The sequence below is a fragment of the Amblyraja radiata genome, chromosome 6, assembly GCF_010909765.2.
Source record: "Amblyraja radiata isolate CabotCenter1 chromosome 6, sAmbRad1.1.pri, whole genome shotgun sequence".
Taxonomy (NCBI): Eukaryota; Metazoa; Chordata; class Chondrichthyes; order Rajiformes; family Rajidae; genus Amblyraja; species Amblyraja radiata.
Window position 1 is genome coordinate 44,089,251 of NC_045961.1, and position 21,678 is coordinate 44,110,928.

At 39.3% G+C, this 21,678-nt stretch overlaps 1 protein-coding gene and 1 long non-coding RNA gene across 2 annotated transcripts; one reads left to right on the forward strand and one right to left on the reverse strand.

Moving 5' to 3' along the window:
- Window positions 1–284: 284 nt before the first annotated feature.
- LOC116974319 (collagenase 3-like) lies at window positions 285–14,085 on the reverse strand. The gene is made up of 10 exons (XM_033022654.1): window positions 13,880–14,085; window positions 13,528–13,769; window positions 13,294–13,442; window positions 13,076–13,201; window positions 8,178–8,339; window positions 7,669–7,786; window positions 2,903–3,036; window positions 1,952–2,111; window positions 1,760–1,863; window positions 285–626 (listed from the first exon to the last, which is right to left on the reverse strand). The coding sequence occupies exons 1-10, from the start codon at window positions 14,033–14,035 to the stop codon at window positions 526–528; spliced, it is 1,452 nt and encodes a 483-aa protein (XP_032878545.1). The 5' UTR covers window positions 14,036–14,085; the 3' UTR covers window positions 285–525.
- Window positions 6,978–11,797, forward strand: LOC116974321. Its single transcript, XR_004412334.1, has 3 exons — window positions 6,978–7,052; window positions 11,405–11,484; window positions 11,591–11,797. It is a non-coding gene; the product is annotated as an uncharacterized LOC116974321 (long non-coding RNA).
- Window positions 14,086–21,678: the final 7,593 nt, after the last annotated feature.

Below are 21,678 nucleotides of genomic sequence, written 5' to 3' on the forward strand. Positions count from 1 at the left end.
GTAATTCAAAAACCCTCCTTCACCTGCAGGCACCTGTCACTTGTCAGGCTTTGTCCCGCCCCCACCTCCATTCCAGGTTTCTCACCCCCTACAATCAGACTGAAGAAGGGTTCCGACCCAAAATGTTGCCTGTCCATTCCCTCCAGAGATGCTGCCTAACCTGCTGAGTTACTCCAGTAATATGTGTTTTATTAATCTTCCTGGTGTTTATGTTGATGAGGGGAGTATCACTAATAAACTGTTCCCATCAATTGCAATTTTCAATAACTAGAAATCAGCATGAATGGAGGTACAATGTATTCAGCTTTAATTTTCTTGAATTGTTACAACGTTCATTAACTATTAGTATATTATAGAAATGCAATAAGGAAGTAGCTCAAATTTATTCAGCAAATATTAATGAATATGATTAGTTGCAGAATAAAATATATTGACACTGCAAAGGCAGAAGCTAAAACAATGTTATGTTTTATGAATCATCAACGTAATTCTGATTTTTCTCAAGAAGTGGAGCAATTATGTTGATTAATTGCAGACTTGTGAACTTGCATATGCAATATTAACGACTCGCTTGTCTTCGTAGTCATAATGAAATGTTGTGTATTGATTGAAGAAATAAATTAAATCTGGAAAAAAAACAATGCTAATTATTTTGAAAATCAGCACACAAATATAACCCAAGTTTTTCTCAAAGGGCTCTCGAGTTGTTTTTTTGGAATTCACTTCAGCAGCTTCCAAGATATTTGAGAAACTTGCTGTACATAAAAGGTGCAGTTATATCAGATGCAATAGATTACATGTGAAATTAACAGATATGTAACAAATGAATGATGGATACTTGATTTGATTATTATTGTCATGTTTACAAGTATTACAGAAATTGAGCACCACATTTGTCAGTAACATATTCTTTTTTTTTTTTTAATTCTTTGAGGAACTTCTGCACATTATGATGTTATGATTTTTATGTACTATTTCCACATTAATGGACATAATGATAGTTGTTTGTTATATGTGTTCCCATGAAGATGGTATACCATTGGCATAGTTATTCAACATGTTGTCCAGCATGGAAATAGCATTATCTTGCTCATTGCAGAAAACCTATTTTTCCTCTAAAATGTGAAGAAAATTTGGAAATTTTCTAAAATTTGCTACTGATTTTCAATATCAGTCTTATGACCAGGTGATAGGTTGAAAATATACCGTACAGTTTGAGGATTTTGTGTACGGAAACAGTAATGCATTGAGTCTAATTTATTGGCATTATATAAACATAAAAATATCAAAAAAGAAAATTAAGTTACTAAACTAAATTAAAATTGGTCCAAAACAAGGCCACAGAATGTTTATGCCTAAGCTAAACATTTTCTTGATCAGATAACTAAATAAACGTTATAAGTAACTAGTTTAGTTTAGAGATACAGCGTGAAAACAGGTCCTTCCGCTCACAGAGTCTTTACCGACCAGCGATCCCCGCACACTAATCCTATCCTACACGCACTGGTGCCAATTTACATCTATAGCAAGCCAATTAACCTACAAACCTGTATGTGTGGAAAGTGTGGGAGGAAACCAAAGATCTCAGAGAAAACCCACGCGGTCACAGGGAGAATGTACAAACCCCGCACAGACACCACCCATTGTCGGGATCGAACCCGGGTCTCTGGCGCTGTAAGCACTGTAAGGAGGTAACTCTACCTCTGCGCCACCGTGCCATTCCATTAGAGTCTGGTGAAACAAACACTATGATACATACCATTTTCTTGAAGAGCAGCATCCACAGGGCCAGAAATGCCAGGCCATTCATCTTCTATCAACTTTGGATATCCTTTATCCATCCTTCCTTCCCTTTCATTGTAACTAATATGAAAAAGATCGTCATCCAATTAACTGAGCAAGGATGCTTAATACTTTTACTGGAATATTTACACAAAGTTAAATTTCATACCTCCAGCATTTGTCTCCCACAAAGAAGAAAGTCTTTCGAGTCTTATAAATCTGCACAGCTGCATCAATTTTCATAACAGTTTCAGGAAAACCAAACTCATATATAGACCCAGGGGTTCTTGATACAAGGTCATATCCATTGACGACCCAGTATTTTGTTCCTGTCCAAATGTATAAAACATTAAACAGATTTTGAGATTATATTGTATGAAACATTGCATACCTCATTCAAAATTTAACGTGTCATATCAAACTGAAGGACAGCCAGCTGTTCCACAGGGAGGTGCTTTCTGTCAGTTTTTTGTGGCTCAGCTCTCCTTGGACTTCTGCACGTACATGGACAACCTTGAAAGTCTGAGATAATCTGGGAGTCCCGTAATGGAGGGCTACTGTTCTCATGGCAGTGGTCACATGCACTTTACATCTCATCTTTTATGCTAGGGTTGGCTGTTTGAAAATGTTCTTACTAATGATGAATGCAGATAAGCAATAGAATTATTTAATTTTAGGGTATTAAATGTACTTTTTTTAATACCTTTTTAAATGACTGACTACAGTTTGAATAGTATATAAATGTCATTGACTACACGCCTGGGTGCCCAGCTCTGCTTCACATAAAGCCCTTCTGCATTCAAAAAGTGTGAGATTGGAGTGCATAAGGAGAGTGGAGAAGTCAATACCTTCATTACCCAACACTCCACTCAGTTGGCTTGCTGTGCCCTATTTTAATTGTCTGTCTGTTTTGCTATATGTTTTTATTCAATCTCGGTCTCTGGTCTGTGGGGGATTAGAGGAACTAGCATCTGGCCCATGCAATAAGAAACATTGTGGCTCTCAGTATTCTCCCTGCTCCATTCCAAGCTTTAATATGCCCTATACTGAGCCACGAATACAAAGTTCCCAATATTTACAAAAGCACTGTTACGAGAAACTTGAAATAAATATGACTAACCATGGAAAAATACAACTAGGTCCAAAATTTTGTTTTCAAAGGAAGCATCAATTTTAGATGGGAGAAATGGCCATTGAGTACTGATCACATACATTTGTGACATTCGAGTGTGTGGGTGGAAACGCCAAAGAAACCTAAACCAAATTACAAAGATTAATACCATGCAGACATTTTTTATCATTGATATTTGATTATCATTCTCATGTTTCTAAAGCTGTGAAAATAGCACTCTTCTCTTAACTGCTTAAAGTTGTTTTAGAAACAGTACATGATCATTCATAATGTCAATGTTAACATCATCTTGTTTATGTATTGTTAACAGTAAGTTACCAGATTTCCAGAAAGATAAATAAGTCCAATAGTATCAGTAAAAAGAAACAAGTTAATGCTGTTAGAGTGGAAGTTGTATTTTCCACTGTGCTGCACTTGAGGTTGCAGAGTACATTAAAAAAAAACAGGGAAGGAAATCCTGCAGTAAATATCAATATCAGTTTTATTCATCACTTGCACATAAAGTGCAAGTGAAATGAATTTGCCAGCAGCGGTACAATGAAAAAGAACACACAAAAACACAATACAAATTTTTTACATGAACATCCACCACAGTGGGTGGAGCCCAAAGAATGCAGGCATATGATATGGAACTGTGCAATTCCAGTATTTCATAGCATTGCTAAAGTCTATGTATACCATGTAAACCACCTTGCATGCATTATTTTTCTCAGTAACCTCCTAAAAAAATCCAGATTTGCGAGGCAGAATTTCCTATGCACAAAACAATCCCTAATCAGTTTCCGCCTTTCCCGGTAATTATTAATCCTATCCCTGAGAAATATTTTGCAATAGTCTACCTGCTAATGACATAAGGCTCACGCCTGTAGTTTCCTGGCTTGACACCCTTCTTGAATATGGGAACATTAGCTACCATCCTGTCACTTGTGGCTAAAGGTGATGCAAAACTTTCCATCAGAGCCCCAGGAATTTCCACCCTATTATCCGCGGGAATAAGACACATAAGCTATCTCTTTATGCAGATGATCTGTTATTATTCATTTCTAACCCTAAGAAATCTATTCCGGCAATAGTAGCATTACTTAATCAATTTAGTAGTTTCTCTGGTTATAAACTAAATCTTAGTAAGAGTGAGCTTTTTCCATTAAATAATCTAGTTTCGAATTATGGACAGTTTCCACTTAGATTGACTACTGAAAGTTTTACTTATTTAGGTATTAAGATTACCAAGAAGCACAAGGATTTATTTAAAGCTAATTTTATGCCTTTAATTGACCATATCAAATAACAGTTTACTAAATGGTCACCAATGTCCTTATCTTTAATCGACCGAATCAATGCTATTAAAATGTTAATTTTACCTAAATCTTTGTATTTATTTCAGACAATACCAATTTTTATTGCCAAATCTTTCTCTGATATTATTGATTCCAAAATTTCTTCATATATATGGCAGAATAAAAATTCCAGACTAAGTGAAAAATACTTACAGAAATCAAAAAAAGACAGTGGTTTGGCATTGCCGAACCTTAGATTCTACTATTGGGCAGTTAATGTTCGTTATTTAACGTTTTGGACAAAAGATTTAGAAGATACCCAATGCCCAGGATGGATAAATCTTGAACGTGATTCCTTACAAGGGCTATCATTGGCTTCTATTCTAGGGCCCTCGTTACCTTTTACAATTACGAGATTGAATAAATATACGACTAACCCAATAATAAGACATACGTTTCGAATATGGTTTCAATTTCGTACGTTTTTTGGACTAAATGGTTTTAGTTTATCGAGTCATATCTTATCTAATTTTCTCTTCCAACCTTCTAGTACTGATCAAGCCTTTCTGTTATGGACGAGGAAGAGATTAGTAGCTTTTCGGGATTTGTTTTTGGATGGTTGTTTTATGTCTTTCGAACAATCCTCCAATAAATATAATTTACCTAATTCACACTTTTTAAAAATATTTACAAATTTTTTTAAGGCTACTCTACCCTTTTTTCCGCTACCACATCAAACCGAAATGTTGGAATTTTTTTTACATTTGAACCCTTATTCGAAATTACAAATAGATATATTTGATAAAATTAAGAATGACTGGGAAACAGAACACCAAATTTCTCTATCAGTATCACGCTCTGATATAATTCAAGGTGGTTCACAGAGTTCATATGTCAAAAGATAAGTTCGCTCGTTTTTATGGTCATATAAATCCTACCTGTGACAGATCCTAACTAACTCTGAAGTGGCCTCACTGACCCATATGTTTTGGTCCGGCCCACTCTTGGAAAAATATTGGAAATAAATTTCTGATACTGTTTCTGTAGTTTTAGGTATTGATTTACAACCTCATCCTATTACTGCAATTTTTGGGCTACCAATGTTAGATTTTATTCATTTGTCTGGTTCCGCCCATCGGTTGATTGCTTTTACCACATTAATCACCAGAAGATCTATTTTATTTAAATGGAAAGACTCCAACCCTCCGACCACACTCCATTGGTACTCTGAAACGATATCATGTTTAAATTTAGAAAAAATCAAGTGGCATTGTTGAACCCTTGGTTAAATTTGATAAGACTTGGGGAAAATTCATTCAACACTTTCACACAACATAAATTGCTCCCTCTCCAACCGTTATAAAAATGATTTTACCTCTATATGGTGGAACGGACTTGACGACAAACAGACTTAAATTGTTGAAATTCTCAGCTCAGATTCTGTTGTGCTTTTTTTTTAAGTTTAGGGGGGTCTTGTTTCTTCCTTTTTCCCTTTTTTTCTTTTTTTTCTTTTTATCTTTGTGTTTTTTTCTACACATAGGTTTTCTTTTAAACATTTAAATCTATTTACATAGAGACTGGGAGGTCTATATTCAATGTGTATTTTGACACTGGACTCATATTTAGGTTATACCTGTTATTAATGTAATCCTGATCCCTATGTATCAATATCATTGTTATGTTTATCATTATTCTTTTTGTTTTGTATTTTTGTTTTTGTTTTTTGGAAAAAAACTAATAAAAAGATTTTAAAAGAAAGGAATTTCCGCCCTTTTTTAGATCTAAATGTTAGATTTAGATTTTAGATTTTACTTTAGACTTTAGAGATACAGCGCGGAAACGGGCCCTTCAGCCCACAGAGTTCATGCCAATGTGCGGTCACCCTATACACCGGCACTTTCCTGCACACTAGCGACAATTTACAATTTTTCAGAAGACAATTAACCTACAAACCCGCACGTCTTTGGAGTATTGGAGGAAACTTGAGCACCCAGAGAAAACCCATGAGGTCACAGGGAAAGCATACAAATTCCGTACAGACAGCACCCATAGTTAGGATTGAACCCGGGTCTCTGGCACTGTAAGGCAGCAACTCTATCGCTGCACGACTGTGCCGCCCATTGTCACTGTGCCGCCCCTAGGGTTTCTCCACCTTACTTGTCCTTTGAACATTTAATTTTCAAAGATTTATGTAAACACTTAGAGTTTCTTCTGTTCCTGCTAATCCTTCAAAATATTGCTATTTAACCTACTTTATCTCTTCTTTTGCCAAAATGCAACTTAAATTACATTGTATTGCCACTTATCTGTCCCATGTGCAAACATTTAGACAAATAATTCTATCTTCCACACTTTAAACCATACTAATTATTTTCTGTTTTGTAAATTTTACCTTGACCATCTACTATCCTCCAATCTGAAATGCATCTCTATATCATGACCCTAGCCTTGAGACATTTTTTTTATCCATGGAGCAACCTATTCCTTTATTCCATGGCGTTAATGTTGTTATTCACTTTATATATCAGTTTTGTCAGATGCCTCCATTAAACAATGTAGACACCATTCTTTCATTTTCGATAACATACTCTTGAGAGATTAAATTAATAGAAAATTCCAAAAGTGATTTTGTGTGTTATTTTAGGGTATTGGATCAGATGGTCTTAACATTCAGATCAACCTGATCGAATTGAATAGTAAAACATGGTCAGGGATGAATGGGAATTTTGTGCCTCCAAAAATCTGGTGCAAGGTAACTTAATGTCATATATTTCCTCTTTTCACATGATTCCTGGGCAAATCACAGCTCTGAGCATCAGAAAACCGCAGCTGTTTCTGTTTCTAACTCAATGTCATTTGAGGTAATTGAAAGTCCTTTGCAGTGATATGCTGCATGGTGCAGAGACCATGCAAACCGTTGTAGAAATGTAGCCAATCTTTTTTCTCAGGAGACAACTGGCAGGGAATTGGTTGGAAATGCAGCTGATATATATTGTATTAGGAACAACGGGCTAACTCGCAAAATCTGTAAAGATATTTGGGGCAATTGAGGCGGCACAGTAGCGCAGTAGTAGAGTTGTTACCTTACAGAGACAGAGACCCGGGTTCGATCCAGACTACGTGTGCTGTCTGTATGGAGTTTGTATGTTCTCCCTGTGACCGCGTGAGTTTTCTCTGGGAGCTCGGGTTTCCTCCCACATCCAAAGACAATGTAGGTTAATTGGTTTGGTAAAATGGTAAATTGTCCCTGGTGTGTGTTAGTGTGCCAGGATTGGTGATTGGCGCGGACTCGATGGGCCGAAGGGCCTGTTTCCACGCTGTATTTCTAAACTAAACTAAACTAAATCAAACTAAACTAAACAATCTGTAATTGTCTTTCTTTTTTGATTTGTTGCTGATTTCCAGACATAGTTTCCTTTCAATATTAATATTACATTGTTAATGTTAATGATGAAATGTGCACACAGAATTTCCCACCTGTCTTTAAAGTAAATTTTTTCTCCTCGCAATGTGCAGGCTGCATCGAAGGTCAGGCTGGTGTCACATTTCTCTGGAGTCTTTGGATGTGGCTTTGTGTCACGTTTATTTGAAGAGCCTAGGGCAGCATATCAAATCAAATCAAATCCAACAATAAACTTTACCTTGACATAACTACTGAGTTGAAAACAGATGTCCATTATTTGTACTGCGTGCTGGCTATTTATGATTGGCCAGCAGTTTGTTAAATTGCAAACAGTTTATGTATTGATTTGTGAGTTTTCATTCATCTGCTATTGCAGTGGGAGACAAAACTTCACATATTTCAAATGAAAAGATTAATTTATTTTGAATATAATGGAATCACAGTTTACCTGATTTCAAATAACAAAATTAAGTTTATATAACTTTGGGAGATGACTGTGGTATGAATTGAAGCGCATATTGTTCAATCAGTTCTTTAAACTATTAGTTATAGCTTCTGCAGTAAAATTGAGATCAAGACCTACCATACAGTGCCTGAATTCCTTTAACATCATCAAGTGGCAGTGCAAAATCTTGATGTTCAATGTATGCGTAAACGGGGTACATCAAAGCTCCCACATCTTTAGAATGACCCATTCCCAAAGCATGGCCAATTTCATGAGCAGCCACTAAGAAAAGATTGTATTCTGCAAATACATCCAAAACAGTTAACAGTCTTTTTACTGAACATTAAAATGATAGGTTAAAAAAGTAATTAGTATAAAGTCACAATATATAACAAACATAAAGTTAAAAGCAGAAATTAAGGTAAACATTGTTTTTATCCAGTATATTTTAATATTCAATCTATAATCATATACATCTTTGTTAGAAATGTACTTACCGATGTTCTTCGTTATTATACTTTCAACCCAATTTTTCTCTAAATAGTTTTCATTTTGCAGATAATGCCAAATGATAGTACCTGTTATTGCCCACAAACATTTACTGATTGCCGTGGTGTGGATTTCACCTTTCCAAGTTTTGCTTGCCCGTTCTACGTAATGTTTGGCAACTGGCAACTGTATCAGCTGAACACTTGGAAATATTCTCATAGTGAGATTAACAATTTTTTAACTGGTACTTTAAACTTTTTACAGAACATGATGAGAACGCAAAATGTATGAGATTAAGATGTAAGCTGAAATGCCATATATGGACATAATAAAAAATAAAATATATAACCCTTTTTATACTAATTTTCTTAGCATAACAATACATAAATATAAAACTAATATTTTTAGGACCCGAAAGATTGTTAATCTGTAATTCTGGTGCAGTATGTCGCCAAATTCATTCAGCAGAACAACAATTCTGGGTTATTTTTAACAGTGAGAATAGATTGTAAATAGCTTAAATTTTGCAATGCATGATATCTGAACATTGCACTGGACATGTTTGCAAAGCAATGCACCCTTCGATGGAGAGGAGAATCACTGACTGTAACTTTAAATAGGTGTGTTTACTCTAGATGTTACTTTTATTTTAATTATGTAAAGAATTTAAATTCCAACAGTTTCAATGCAATATTTCCCCACCTCCAACTCTCTCTCCACCCCCCCCCCCCTTCCCCCAGGGTTTTTGGATTAAAAAGGGCAATTGTTCCATGTGGGAGTGCCAACGATATTTCTGCATCTGTCACTGAATTTAGGATGTCTGTGTAAGTATGTATTGTAGCAGGAGTCTCAACTTCATTGTTCTCAAGCATTTTTCTTTCTTTGTTCCCAAGCTGTATTCCTTAGCCCAGGATTAGAGCATGACATTGTGGTAATTTCCCAGGATTTATGCATCAGACCTCGTCTTAAAATTGGCATCATGGTCAGTGCAGACATGGCAGGCCACAGGGCTTGTTCCTGGCCTGTTCTATGTAGTTCCGTGACCCTTCAAGCTCTGCCATTATAACAGTTTCCAGTATGCTCACCAAGGCCATCATTGTTTTACCATGGGCTACCAATCCTTTCACCACTCTCTTTTCCACCAATATGGTCTGAGGCCCTCCTGTTTCTTGATGACCGAGGCACAATTAATACACATCTGTTACTGACCTGCATTACCTGGACAGCTTGGTTCTTGTTGCAGACAACTTTTGTTGTGAAACTGATTGTGATGGAAACCCATATGGATCCTAATTATGACCGCATTTTGTGGGAAATGTGGGACATTCTGTTCAGGTTATCTCCCCCAACTTTGTGATGACAGTGCTGTGACAAGATGCTACTTCCTGTTGTGATCCAGTTTGAATATTTCAGCAGCTTTGTGTCCAAATGACATTTTCTCCCTACATGATGGAATAACCAAGCCAAATTAAGTGATACGTAGCACACGCTGGTGCTATTGTGCGTCAATAGTGGATGGAATAAATATTTAAGATTGTGCATGAGGTACCAATGACGTGGGCTGATTTGGTATCCCATAGACAAGTTATTCAGAAGTTGTTACTGCTGGACTCCTCCAGTCAAGTGGAGAACATTCCTGACTTGTGGCTTGCTGATGGTGAAAGGCTTTTGGATGTCAGCTGGATCCTACTAATTTCTTGGTCAATGTTGCCCTGCTGGAGCTCAGCCATTGCTAATGTCATTGAATATTCTGGGTGGCATGGTGGAGCAGTGTTAGAGTTACTGCTTTACAGCGCTTGCAGCGCCGGAGACCTGGGTTCGATCCTGACTATGGGTGCTGTCTGTATGGAGTTTGTACGTTCTCCCCGTGACCGTGTGGGTTTTCTCTGAGATCTTCGGTTTCCTCCCACACTCCAAAGACGTACAGGTATGTAGGTTAATTGGCTTGGTGGTAGGATAGTGTTAATGTGCGGGGATCGCTGGTTGGTGAGAACTCAGTGGGCAGAAGGGCCTGTTTCCGCGCTGTATCTCTGAACTAAATTAAACTAGAAAAAAAATCTACCTATTGAATTGGAATTCAATCTGCTACAGGGGCATGCACGGGAAGCTGAATGCGTTAAGAGGGGCATACATGTATTGGGCAGGTGTCCATATGTCTACACGACCTCACGTGGTGACACAATATGGTGTCCTCCACACAGATGGTGACTACATACCGAACGCTTTGATTGACTCCATTCCAAAACAAGACCTGAGCTTCCAGTCGATTGTCACCTGTATTGTGAGATCATAACCACTACCAGGATCATTTAATTTAGTAGCAGAGCATATGTGGCAAAAGGGTGGTCCGAAGAGGAATGGGGACATCCCTCCTTCATAGACATTGAACAAATAAGTTTATAATATGCATGAATTTGACAATTCCTTACAACACAGTCAAAATTAATTTATTGTGCTCTGACTACTGGCAATGATTACGCGATTCCTATTCATACCCCCCCCCCCCCTCCAACTCCATCTTTTAGACTTTCGACCTTAGATTTAAAGCGTGGAGACAGGCCCATCGGCCCACGCTGACCAGCGATCACCCCGTACACTGACACTAGCCTATACATGGGGCAATTTATAATTTTACCAAAACCAATTATGTATACCTTTGGAATGGGGGAGGGAACTGGAAACCCAGAAAATGCTCATGCAGTCACAGGGAGAATGTAGAAACTCTGTACAGACAGCACCCGTAGCCAGGATTGAACCTGATTCTCTGATGCTGTAAGACAACAACTCTACCGCTGCCCATCTTTCCTTCTTTTCTGTTAAATAACCATCCTCTGTTTTCTTGGCCCTTTTGTCATTTTATCTTTTTTGCCTAGCAGACTATTATTGAATCCTCCTTTTAAAAGACAGCCAACCAGTTAGAAAACTCCTTGGAGAAGGATCACCTGTTTTCAGAACAGTAAGTACTGATGAATAAAATTGTGCTTTTTATTCATATGTTATTGGCTTCATAGAAGGAATGAAGACGCAACAAGAAATAACGTTAGAAATTTCTCCAAAAAAAGGAATTCAAGACAAAATGAATGAACAGCCGTGACAAGAAAAACAATGTCTCGAGGATCAATGAGAAAGAACATAAAACAGAGGGGAGCAAGAGACCCAAGAAGAAATAACTGAACATGTCGAGGATCAACGAGGAAAAACACAAAACATGGAGCAAGAGACACAACGAAAATGAACTTAACTGAATAAATTTTACTTTAACATTTAAATTGTTGTATTTTAAGTTATTTACATTTTAAGATTTAATAAATCCCTTTTCCACTTGCAGCGCCTGTCAGCCGATCTCTCTCTGCCCTCTCTCTCTCTCTCTCTTTGATCTTTATCTTTTTCTCTGCCTCTCTCTCTTCCACTCTGTCTGTGCACCCTCTCTCTGCCCCCCCCCCCCCCCACCTCTCTGAGAGCTATTCGTCAGTGGTTAGGGTGGAGATGGGATAAAATAAGCCAATTAATAAAATTAAGATAATATCAAGGGGTGTGGTTAGTGTGTGTGTGTGATGTCGCAGGCCAACCCCCCCCCCCCCCCCACCCCGCAACCGTGCTTTGGAGGAACAGACCCAACGGGTCTGAACTTGGTCTAGTATACTTTTAAAACTGTGTGTGTGTGTGTGTGATTTTGCATGTGAAACCTATTTCTCGAAAACCAGACGCAAAAACGCAGAGATTTTTACAATTTCGGTAGGGATTTAACTTACAATTTCATAAATGCACTCCGTTCTAGATTTGGTCAATTATTTCCCCAGATTTTGAATCCCCAGATTCCTCCACCCCCCCCCCCCCCTCACCCACCCTCCCTCTCCTCCTTCCCTCCACCCCCCTCTCCCTCTGTATCTTGCCCTTCTGTCTCTGCACCTTTCTCTCTGTCTCTCCCCATTCTCTCTCTGCCCTCACTCTCTCCCGCCCCCCCCCCTCTCTAGACGAGCCTGCAAGTTGGGGGCTATGTGTCAGTGGATAGGGCGGTTATGGGGTAAAAGGAGCAAATTAATAATATTAATATAATATCAAGGGGGTAGTTAGCGTGTGTGCGGGGGGGGGTAGTTAGTGTGTGTGACGCCGCATGCCATCCCCCCAGTCCCCCCCCCTCCCAGCAATGTTATTTTAAAAGAGACACAAGAGATTGCAGATGCTGAAACCTTGGTCCATTTCTCAGTCCATATCTCTGCCTGTCCATAGCTGCTACCTGACCTGTTACATTCCTCCAGCACTTTGTTTTATGCTCAAGTTCAAGGTCACATACTTGAATTTGAGCATTAAACAAACTGATGGAGGAATGTAACAGCTCACGTAGCAGCTATGGACAGGCAGAGAAATGGACTGGGGGTGTTTTGGATCGGAAACATTCTTCAGACTGTTTCAGTTTGGATTGGGATCCATCTTTAGAATGTGGAAACATTATTTTAATATGATAACTGCTTTCTTTCCAGTACGTAACTTGCTGAATCTCAGGTTACAATGGACTAGATTCTTCAACAACAATATAAACCTTATACCTTCTCTGTTCATCGACCAAGATTCCTCTACATCAAAATGAATGTCACCTCCAATGTATTTTCCCGGTGAAAAGGCATGGGCCAGAATTTTTGAAGGTCCATCAAATGGAGACCCATCACCATGTGCTAGATGCAGGAAGAAAGAAAAGGTAAATAAATCAATTACGTTGTAATCGCACATCTATAATTAGGCCATTTTAAAAATGTTGTTAAATTACCTTTGTATTGAAAGGAGATCATCATATCAGCTTCACCCTTCAAAATGTTGGTAATGGTCAATGGTGTGACATCAGCCCACACTTTGAAAGCATTTTTGATTGCATTCTTTACAACACTCTGTTTCAAACGTGATGTATAATTGATGATTCTTTTGGAAATTAATTGAAACATATTAGAAATATGCTTGCTATTACCAAGTACCCTAAAAAATACTGGAGAAGTACAAAACGTACCTATAAGTCAGGTTCTTATGTTGCCATTTGAGGTTGCCTGGGCCGTGATTATATTGAAGAAGATCTTGAAATCCACATCGGGATCTCTTCATAATGCCCAGGGTTGAAGAGTCCAATTCTCCAGTTTTATGGAGGCCAAAGAATTCTTGCATTTTCATAACATTAGCTCTGAAAGCAGCTTTGCCTCCTTTCACAATATCAGAAGAATCATCTTGAAAGCCATAAAATTCCTTAAGGTAATGCTAGAAAATCGGAATCACAAAATGTTAATTAACATACCTCAAGTATACAAAAATATACATTGTTCAAAATTTTAGGTTAAAATAAGTTAAAATTTTGAATCCTCAGATACCGTGGCCGAATCCAAATCATCAGCTGGCAATGGGAATGTGAATACAGGTATAATTTTCAGCAGGATCAATAGAGTTGGAATCTGAAGAATCGTCATCTTGACTGGAGACAGCAGTGGGACATTTGCTGCTTCTCTGCCTCTTTTATACCATTGCATGATTCAATCAATCCTTTCATTAGTGATGTAAACCACAACATTGTAACTCAGACCGGACATCAGTCTAATGAAGGTAATTCTTTGGAATAAAATGAACAGGAAACAATTGCAAATTTTAGTGTATTACAACACCATGACTTGCTAGTGTATGTTCCCGATGTTGGGGGAGTCCAGAATCGATGTTGGGGGAGTCCAGAACCAGTTTAAGAATAAGGGCAAGGGCATTTAGAACAGAGATGAGGAAAAACTTTTTCTCCCAGAGAGTTGTGAATCTGTGGAATTCTCTGCCTCAGAAGGCAGTGGAGGCCAATTCTCTGGATGCTTTCAAGAGAGAGTTAGATAGAGCTATAAAGATAGCGGAGTCAGGGGATATGGTGAGAAGGCAGGAACGGTGTACTGAATGTGATGATTAGCCATGATCACAGTGAATGGTGGTGCTGGCTCGAAGGGCTGAATAGCCTACTTCTGCACCTATTGTCTATTGTCCATTGTATTCTGCTCATTTAATGTTCTCCGTTTCTTCACAACTTTAAATAGGTCTTCCCAGCGTTTGGCACTCTCACCTCCGATAAAAATGCAACAAACCTCTGGATGATTTTGTCACTAAGTTTAAAATTAACTATTTACCTGCCACTATTACACTTTCCCCTGCTCCATGCCCTCAGTCACCAAGGCAAACCACTGCCAAAGTTCACTCAGATCAGACCCCTTCTTCAATTTGACCCAAAACATTGCCTATGTCCTTCACAGATGCTGCCTGACCTGCTGAGTTATTCCAGCACTTTGTGTTTTACTCAAGATTTCACCTTCTGCAGTTCCTTGGTGTCTGCTGTTTTCTCTGCTGGAGACATGAAACATAGTCTTCTCTCTTTTAACTCTCCTTATTAATGGATCTGCTCGCTGTCCCCTTAATTACATTCCTACAACAGTGCTAATCATCCACATTGGTCCCATTTTTTCCTCTCATGTTCATAGAAACATAGAACATAGGTGCAGGAGGAGGCCATTTGGCCCTTCGAACCAGCACCGCCATTATAGTGATCATGGCTGATCATCCACAATCAGTAACCTTTGCCTGCCTTCTCCCCATATCCCTTGATTCCAAGACAAAAGTGTTTGTCATATGTTCTGAAACGGAACAATGAAATTCTTACTTGCAGTACCAAAGGAGATCTGCAAAACACAGTACTCAATAGATATCATAATAAATAAACAATAAAAGTTCAATAATAAAAAAACAATATCAGTGCAAAAACAAAAGAAAAGCCCAAAGTTCCTCGTCCAAAGTTTAGTTGATGTTTGTAATGGTCAATAACCTAAAACTTATTGGCAAGGAGTTATTTCTGAACCTGCTGGTCACAGTTCTTCGACTCCTATAACTTCTTCCCGATAGCAGCAGTGAATTAAGAGCATTGACCAGGTTGGTGTGGGTCTTATATGATGCTTGCTGCCTTTTGATGCAGCGGAGTAATATTTACAATGTTTTAATCATTAGGAACCACCCCTGACTTGTGATTCTTGAAAGATCACAACTATTGCCTCCACACTCTCTAAAGCCACCTCTTTCTGAACCCTGGTGTGCACTCCATCAAGTCCGAGTGACTTATCCACCCTCAGACCTTTCAGTTTCCCAAGCTCCTTCTTTTAGTGATAGTCACTCCACTAACTTCCACACCCTGACTCTCTTGAATTTCCAACATGTTGCTGATGTTTTCCACTATGAAGACTGAAGCAAAACATTTATTCATTTCATCTGCCATTTCTTTATTCCCCATTATCACTTCTCCAGCATAATTTTCCAGTGGTCCAACGTCCACTCTTGCCCCTTATTTACTCTTTATTTTTTCTGAAGGAACTTATGTTATCCTCATTTACATTATTGGCTAGCTTACGTTCATGTTTCATCTTTTCATCTTTTCTCCCGTATTGCCTTTTTAGTTTAAAGCTTCCCAATCCTCCAGCTTCCCAATAATCTTTGCAATGTTATATGCCTTCCCTTATAGTTTTATGCTATGTTTGACTTCCCTGGTCAGCCAAGGTCGCCTCATTCTCCTGTTAGAAACTTCCTTCATCTTTGGAATGAAAAGATACTGCATGTTCTGAATTATTCCCAGAAATTACTGCCATTGCTGTTCCACCATCATTCCTGCTCGCGTCCTTTTCCAATCAACTTTAGCCAACTCTTCCCTCAAGCCCCCTTAGTCACCTTTACTCAACAGAAATATGGACATATCCAATTTCATCTTCTCCTTATCAAATATAAAAGTGGATAAGTCTCCAGGTCCTGACAGGATATTCCCTAGGACATTGAGGGAAGTTAGTGTAGAAATAGCCGGGGCTATGACAGAAATATTTCAAATGTCATTAGAAACGGGAATAGTCCCCAAGGATTGGCGTACTGCGCATGTTGTTCCATTGTTTAAAAAGGGTTCTAAGAGTAAACCTAGCAATTATAGACCTGTTAGTTTGACTTCAGTGGTGGGCAAATTAATGGAAAAGATACTTAGAGATAATATATATAAGCATCTGGATAAACAGGGTCTGATTAGGAACAGTCAACATGGATTTGTGCCTGGAAGGTCATGTTTGACTAATCTTGAATTTTTTGAAGAGGTTACTAGGGAAATTGACGAGGGTAAAGCAGTGGATGTTGTCTATATGGACTTTAGTAAGGCCTTTGACAAGGTTCCTCATGGAAGGTTGGTTAAGAAGGTTCAACTGTTGGGTATAAATGCAGGAGTAGCAAGATGGATTCAACAGTGGCTGAATGGGAGACGCCAGAGGGTAATGGTGGATGGCTGTTTGTCGGGTTGGAGGCAGGTGACTAGTGGGGTGCCTCAGGGATCTGTGTTGGGTCCTTTGTTGTTTGTCATGTACATCAATGATCTGGATGAAGGTGTGGTAAATTGGATTAGTAAGTATGCGGATGATTTCAAGATAGGGGGTGTTGTGGATAATGAAGAGGATTTCCAAAGTCTACAGAGTGATTTAGGCCATTTGGAAGAATGGGCTGAAAGATGGCAGATGGAGTTTAATGCTGATAAATGTGAGGTGCTACACCTTGGCAGGACAAATCAAAATAGGACGTACATGGTAAATGGTAGGGAATTGAAGAATGCAGTTGAACAGAGGGATCTGGGAATAACCGTGCATAGTTCCTTGAAGGTGGAATCTCATATAGATAGGGTGGTAAAGAAAGCTTTTGGTATGCTAGCCTTTATAAATTAGAGCATTGAGTATAGAAGCTGGGATGTAATGTTAAAATTGTACAAGGCATTGGTGAGACCAAATCTGGAGTATGGTGTACAATTTTGGTCGCCCAATTATAGGAAGGATGTCAACAAAATAGAGAGAGTACAGAGGAGATTTACTAGAATATTGCCTGGGTTTCAACAACTAAGTTACAGAGAAAGGTTGAATAAGTTAGGTCTTTATTCTCTGGCGTGCAGAAGGTTAGGGGGAACTTGATAGAGGTCTTTAAAATGATGAGAGGGATAGACAGAGTTGATGTGGACAAGCTTTTCCCTTTGAGAATAGGGAAGATTCAAACAAGAGGACATGACTTCAGAATTAATGGACAGAAGTTTAGGGGTAACATGAGGGGGAACTTCTTTACTCAGAGAGTGGTAGCGGTGTGGAATGAGCTTCCAGTGGAAGTGGTGGAGGCAGGTTCGTTGGTATCATTTAAAAATAAATTGGATAGGCATATGGATGAGAAGGGAATGGAGGGTTATGGTATGAGTGCAGGCAGGTGGGACTAAGGGGAAATAATTGTTCGGAACGGAGTTGTAGGGCCGAGATGGCCTGTTTCCGTGCTGTAATTGTTATATGTTATAAGTTATATGTTATAAATTGTAGGTTGAATTTTATCATATTATGATCACTACCTCCCAGTGGTTCCTTTACCTTAACTTCTTTAATTAAATCCGGTTCATTACAACAATACCAAATCCAGAATTGCCTTTACCCTGGTAGGCTCAACTACAAGCTGCTCTAAGAAACCATTCCGTAGGCACTCCACAAATTCCCTTTCTTGAGGTTTGGTACCAATCTGATTTTCCAGTCTACCTGCATAATGAAATCTCCTATGAACCCATTGCCTTTCTTGCACCCTACTTCCTGGCTACTATTTAGAGGCCTGCAAATGTTTTTCTGGCCTGTAAACTTCCTGGGCCTTGATTACCTTTCTACTAAATGGGCAGAGCCCTTGACAGCAACATGTGTATTACCCACACCTCTCCATTCCCCCTTTCTCCTGGTCTGTGTAAGAACAGCAACGTGCACAGTGGAGCAGTGATAGAGTTGCTGCCATACAGTGCCAGAGACCCGGGTTTGATCCCGACTATGGATAATGTTTGTGCGGAGTTTGTACGGTCTCCCTGTGACTGTGTAGATTTACTCCGGGTGCTCCACTTTCCTCTCACACGCCAAAGACTTACAGGTTTGTATGTTAATTGGCTTTGGCAAAATTGTAAAATTGTTTCTAGTGTGTAAGATAGTGCTAGTGTACGGGGTGATCGCTGGTCAGCATGGACTCGAAGGACCTAAGGGCCTGTTTCCATGCTGTATCTCAAAAGTAAAGTAAACAGAGTTAATATTTCATCACAGAGCAAGAGAGCAGCAGAAATCACGGAGTGAGGGAGGATCTTATAGGACTCTTGTCGGAGAGAGGAGGAGAGCTTGAAAAAGGTCTGAAGATGGGTCCCGACTCGAAACATCACCTACCTATGTTCTCCAGAAATGCTGCTTGAACCACTGAGTTATTCCAGAACTTTGTCTTCTTTTAAGAACAGGTCCTCATCACCACCCCATCAATGTGTGCATTCAATCAAGCATCACTTTGCAATTTCCATTAGTTCCAACAAGATTCTATTGTCAGACCAATATCCCTCTTCTTTCCCCTTTCATCGTTTTGAAGGGACTGCTCCCTTTGTGAGTTCCCGGGTCCGCATTTCTGTCACTCCCCATCCTATGGCAGTTTTCCATGCAACTACACAAAGTACAACACCTGTCTTTTTACCTCTTCCTTTACCATCATCCAGGGACTCAAACAACACCAGATATTTGATTTATAAAGTTAACTCAATTCTGAAGAATATCAAACTTACAAACTTTTTCAAATTATATAGTAAAAAGTGAATAAAAATAAAGTCAGCATTTGAATACATTTTCATTTTAATGTTTGTCAAAATAAATTGTCATCAATCCTTTTTGAGTATGAAACTTTAAAAGTATAAAATATAAAGTTTGCCCAGTATTGTAATCACATACAGCATTTGAATAAGTGAGATCGGTATTCCGCATGCCCAGGTCATAGGTCACTCGCGATAAACATTCTCGGCAGCTGTGCCGCTGCATGAATACAGACCTGCGTTTCATCCGTAGTCCGGATCGAAATCCGGGTCTCCGGCGCTGCAAGCAGGGAGAAGAAGCGCTAAGTCCAGCTCAACTCTGCCTGTCCCGCCGGGTTAACTGACAGCCCTGAACTGATGGGACACTGGCCCGGAGCAGTGGAGTTAGTGCTTCTTCTCTGCGCTGGCTGTAAGTCAGGGCCGCCACTACTCCGGGTTGGTGTCCCGTCATTCCAGGGCTGTCGGTTAACCCGGCGGGACAGGCAGAGTTGAGCTGGAATTAACGCTTCTTCTCCGCGATGGCTGTAAGCCTGGGCCGCCACTCCCGTCTGACTCCCGTCAGTCCAGGGTCACCCCCGGACAGGGATGGGACACTCGGGAGGGGATGGGGACTGTCCAGTAGCAATTCAAAAGCGCTTGCAGCGCCGGAGACCCAGGTTCGATCCTGAATACGGATAAAACACAGGTCTGTATACATGCAGCAGCACAGTTGCCGAGAATTTTTTATCGCGAGTGACCTTTGACAAATCCCATGATTCCTTGTGCTTTTCAGAATACTGAACTTGCTTATTTTACATTTCACCACAATATTACAGCAACTTAATTGCTCAAGAGCTTGCTTCACTCTTGGAGCAACAGGAAGCATTAGATGGCAAGTAAAAAACTGTTGCAAAGCAAATGTTGCAATGTACCCAACCCAAAGCTATGTGTTAAAAGAGATGGTTGCAATATTGTGAAAAACTATTTAGCAAACCTTAAAAGGACATAAAGTGCTGGAGTAACTCAGCAGGTTAGGCAGTATCTCAGGAGAACATAGAGAGGTGACGTTTAAGGTCGAAATGCTCATGGATGAGTGACGTTTCGGGTTGAGTCCCTTCTTCAGACTCTGAAGAAGGGCTTAGACCCAAATCGACATCTACCCATGTTCTCCAGAGATCCAACCTGACGTGCTGAGTTACTCCAGCACTTTGTGTCCTTCTGCATATTAACCAGCATCTGCCGTTCTTTGTTTCTACAAATTAGTAAACCTGTTTTACAAAAAATTTGAACTTTACTTGACTTGAGAGCATAGTATTTTTTTTAATTCACTGGGATGTTGATGTGATGTTATATTACTGTATTAGGAATCTGGTTATATGTGAGTTCAATTGCCACCTAAGATATTTCAAAATTATAATTTGTTCTAAAAAATCTGTAAATAAAAAATTGTTTTCAATAAAACTTGACCATTATTGTAAAAACTCAAGAAGTCAACAAATGAACTCCAGGGAAAGAGACCCATTGTCCTGATCCAAATCACATTGATGCTATGGTCAAGAAATGACACCAATGCCTCTACTTTCAAGTCAAGTCAAGTCAAGAGAGTTTATTGTCATGTGTCCCAGATAGGACAATGAATATTTTGCTTGCTGCAGCACAGCAGAATATAGTAAGCATAAATACAGAACAGTTCAGTGTGTTTATATAGCATAGACCACACATATACACATAAATAGACAGTCTCCCAGGAGACTAAGGAAATTTGGTTTGTCTCCAATGAATCGTACCCATTTCTATAAAGGCAACGTAGAAAGCATCTTACCGAGATCTATCACAACTTGGTTTGGCAACTGCCCTGACTAAGACTGCAAGAAATTGCAGAGAGTTATGGATACTGTCCAGTCCATCATGCAAACCTGCCTCCTCTCCTCATTGACTCCATCTACACTTCATGCTGTTTCAGAGCCATTTAACCAACATAATCAACTTAAACCCCACCCCAGTCATTCCCTCTTCTCCTGTCAGGCAGAAGATGCTAAAGCTGAAGACACATATCCACCAGAACCAGAAACAGCTGATCCATCACTGTTATCAGGCCACTGAACAATCCACCTATTAGCTAAAGGTGTAGTCTAGACCCAATTCATTGTGGTATTTGCACTTTTCTTGACTTCACTTTCTTTGCTGTAGAATTGTAGCACTGCAGCACTACATTCAGCACTCCGATTACTTTTCTCTTTACACTATCTGTTGCACTTGTGTATGGTTTAATTATACTCATCTACAATTAGTTAATTGTGGTGTGATTTGACTGGCTAGCAAACAAATAAAGATTTTCACTGTATCTAGGTGCATGTGACAATAAACTAACACTGAAGAAGGTTTTCGAACATAAACGTCACCTAACCATGTTCTCCAGAGATGCAGCCTGAACTGCTGAGTTAAGGGCCTGTCCCACTTGAGCGTCATTTGCACGTCATGCAGATGGCGCGCAAAGATTTTGTACATCCCAAAATCCTGGGGCGCGCGCGA

What these genes read in the sequence shown, in the direction of transcription:
- LOC116974319 (XM_033022654.1), bottom strand. Translation starts at nt 14,035, where the DNA reads ATGCAATGGTATAAAAGAGGCAGAGAAGCAGCAAATGTCCCACTGCTG. An exon ending in CATAAGAACCTGACTTATAG is followed by an intron (nt 13,443 to 13,527) that starts GTACGTTTTGTA and finishes AATTTCCAAAAG; the next exon opens with AATCATCAATTATACATCAC. An exon ending in AAAATTTACTTTAAAGACAG is followed by an intron (nt 3,037 to 7,668) that starts GTGGGAAATTCT and finishes AATTTGGTTTAG; the next exon opens with GTTTCTTTGGCGTTTCCACC.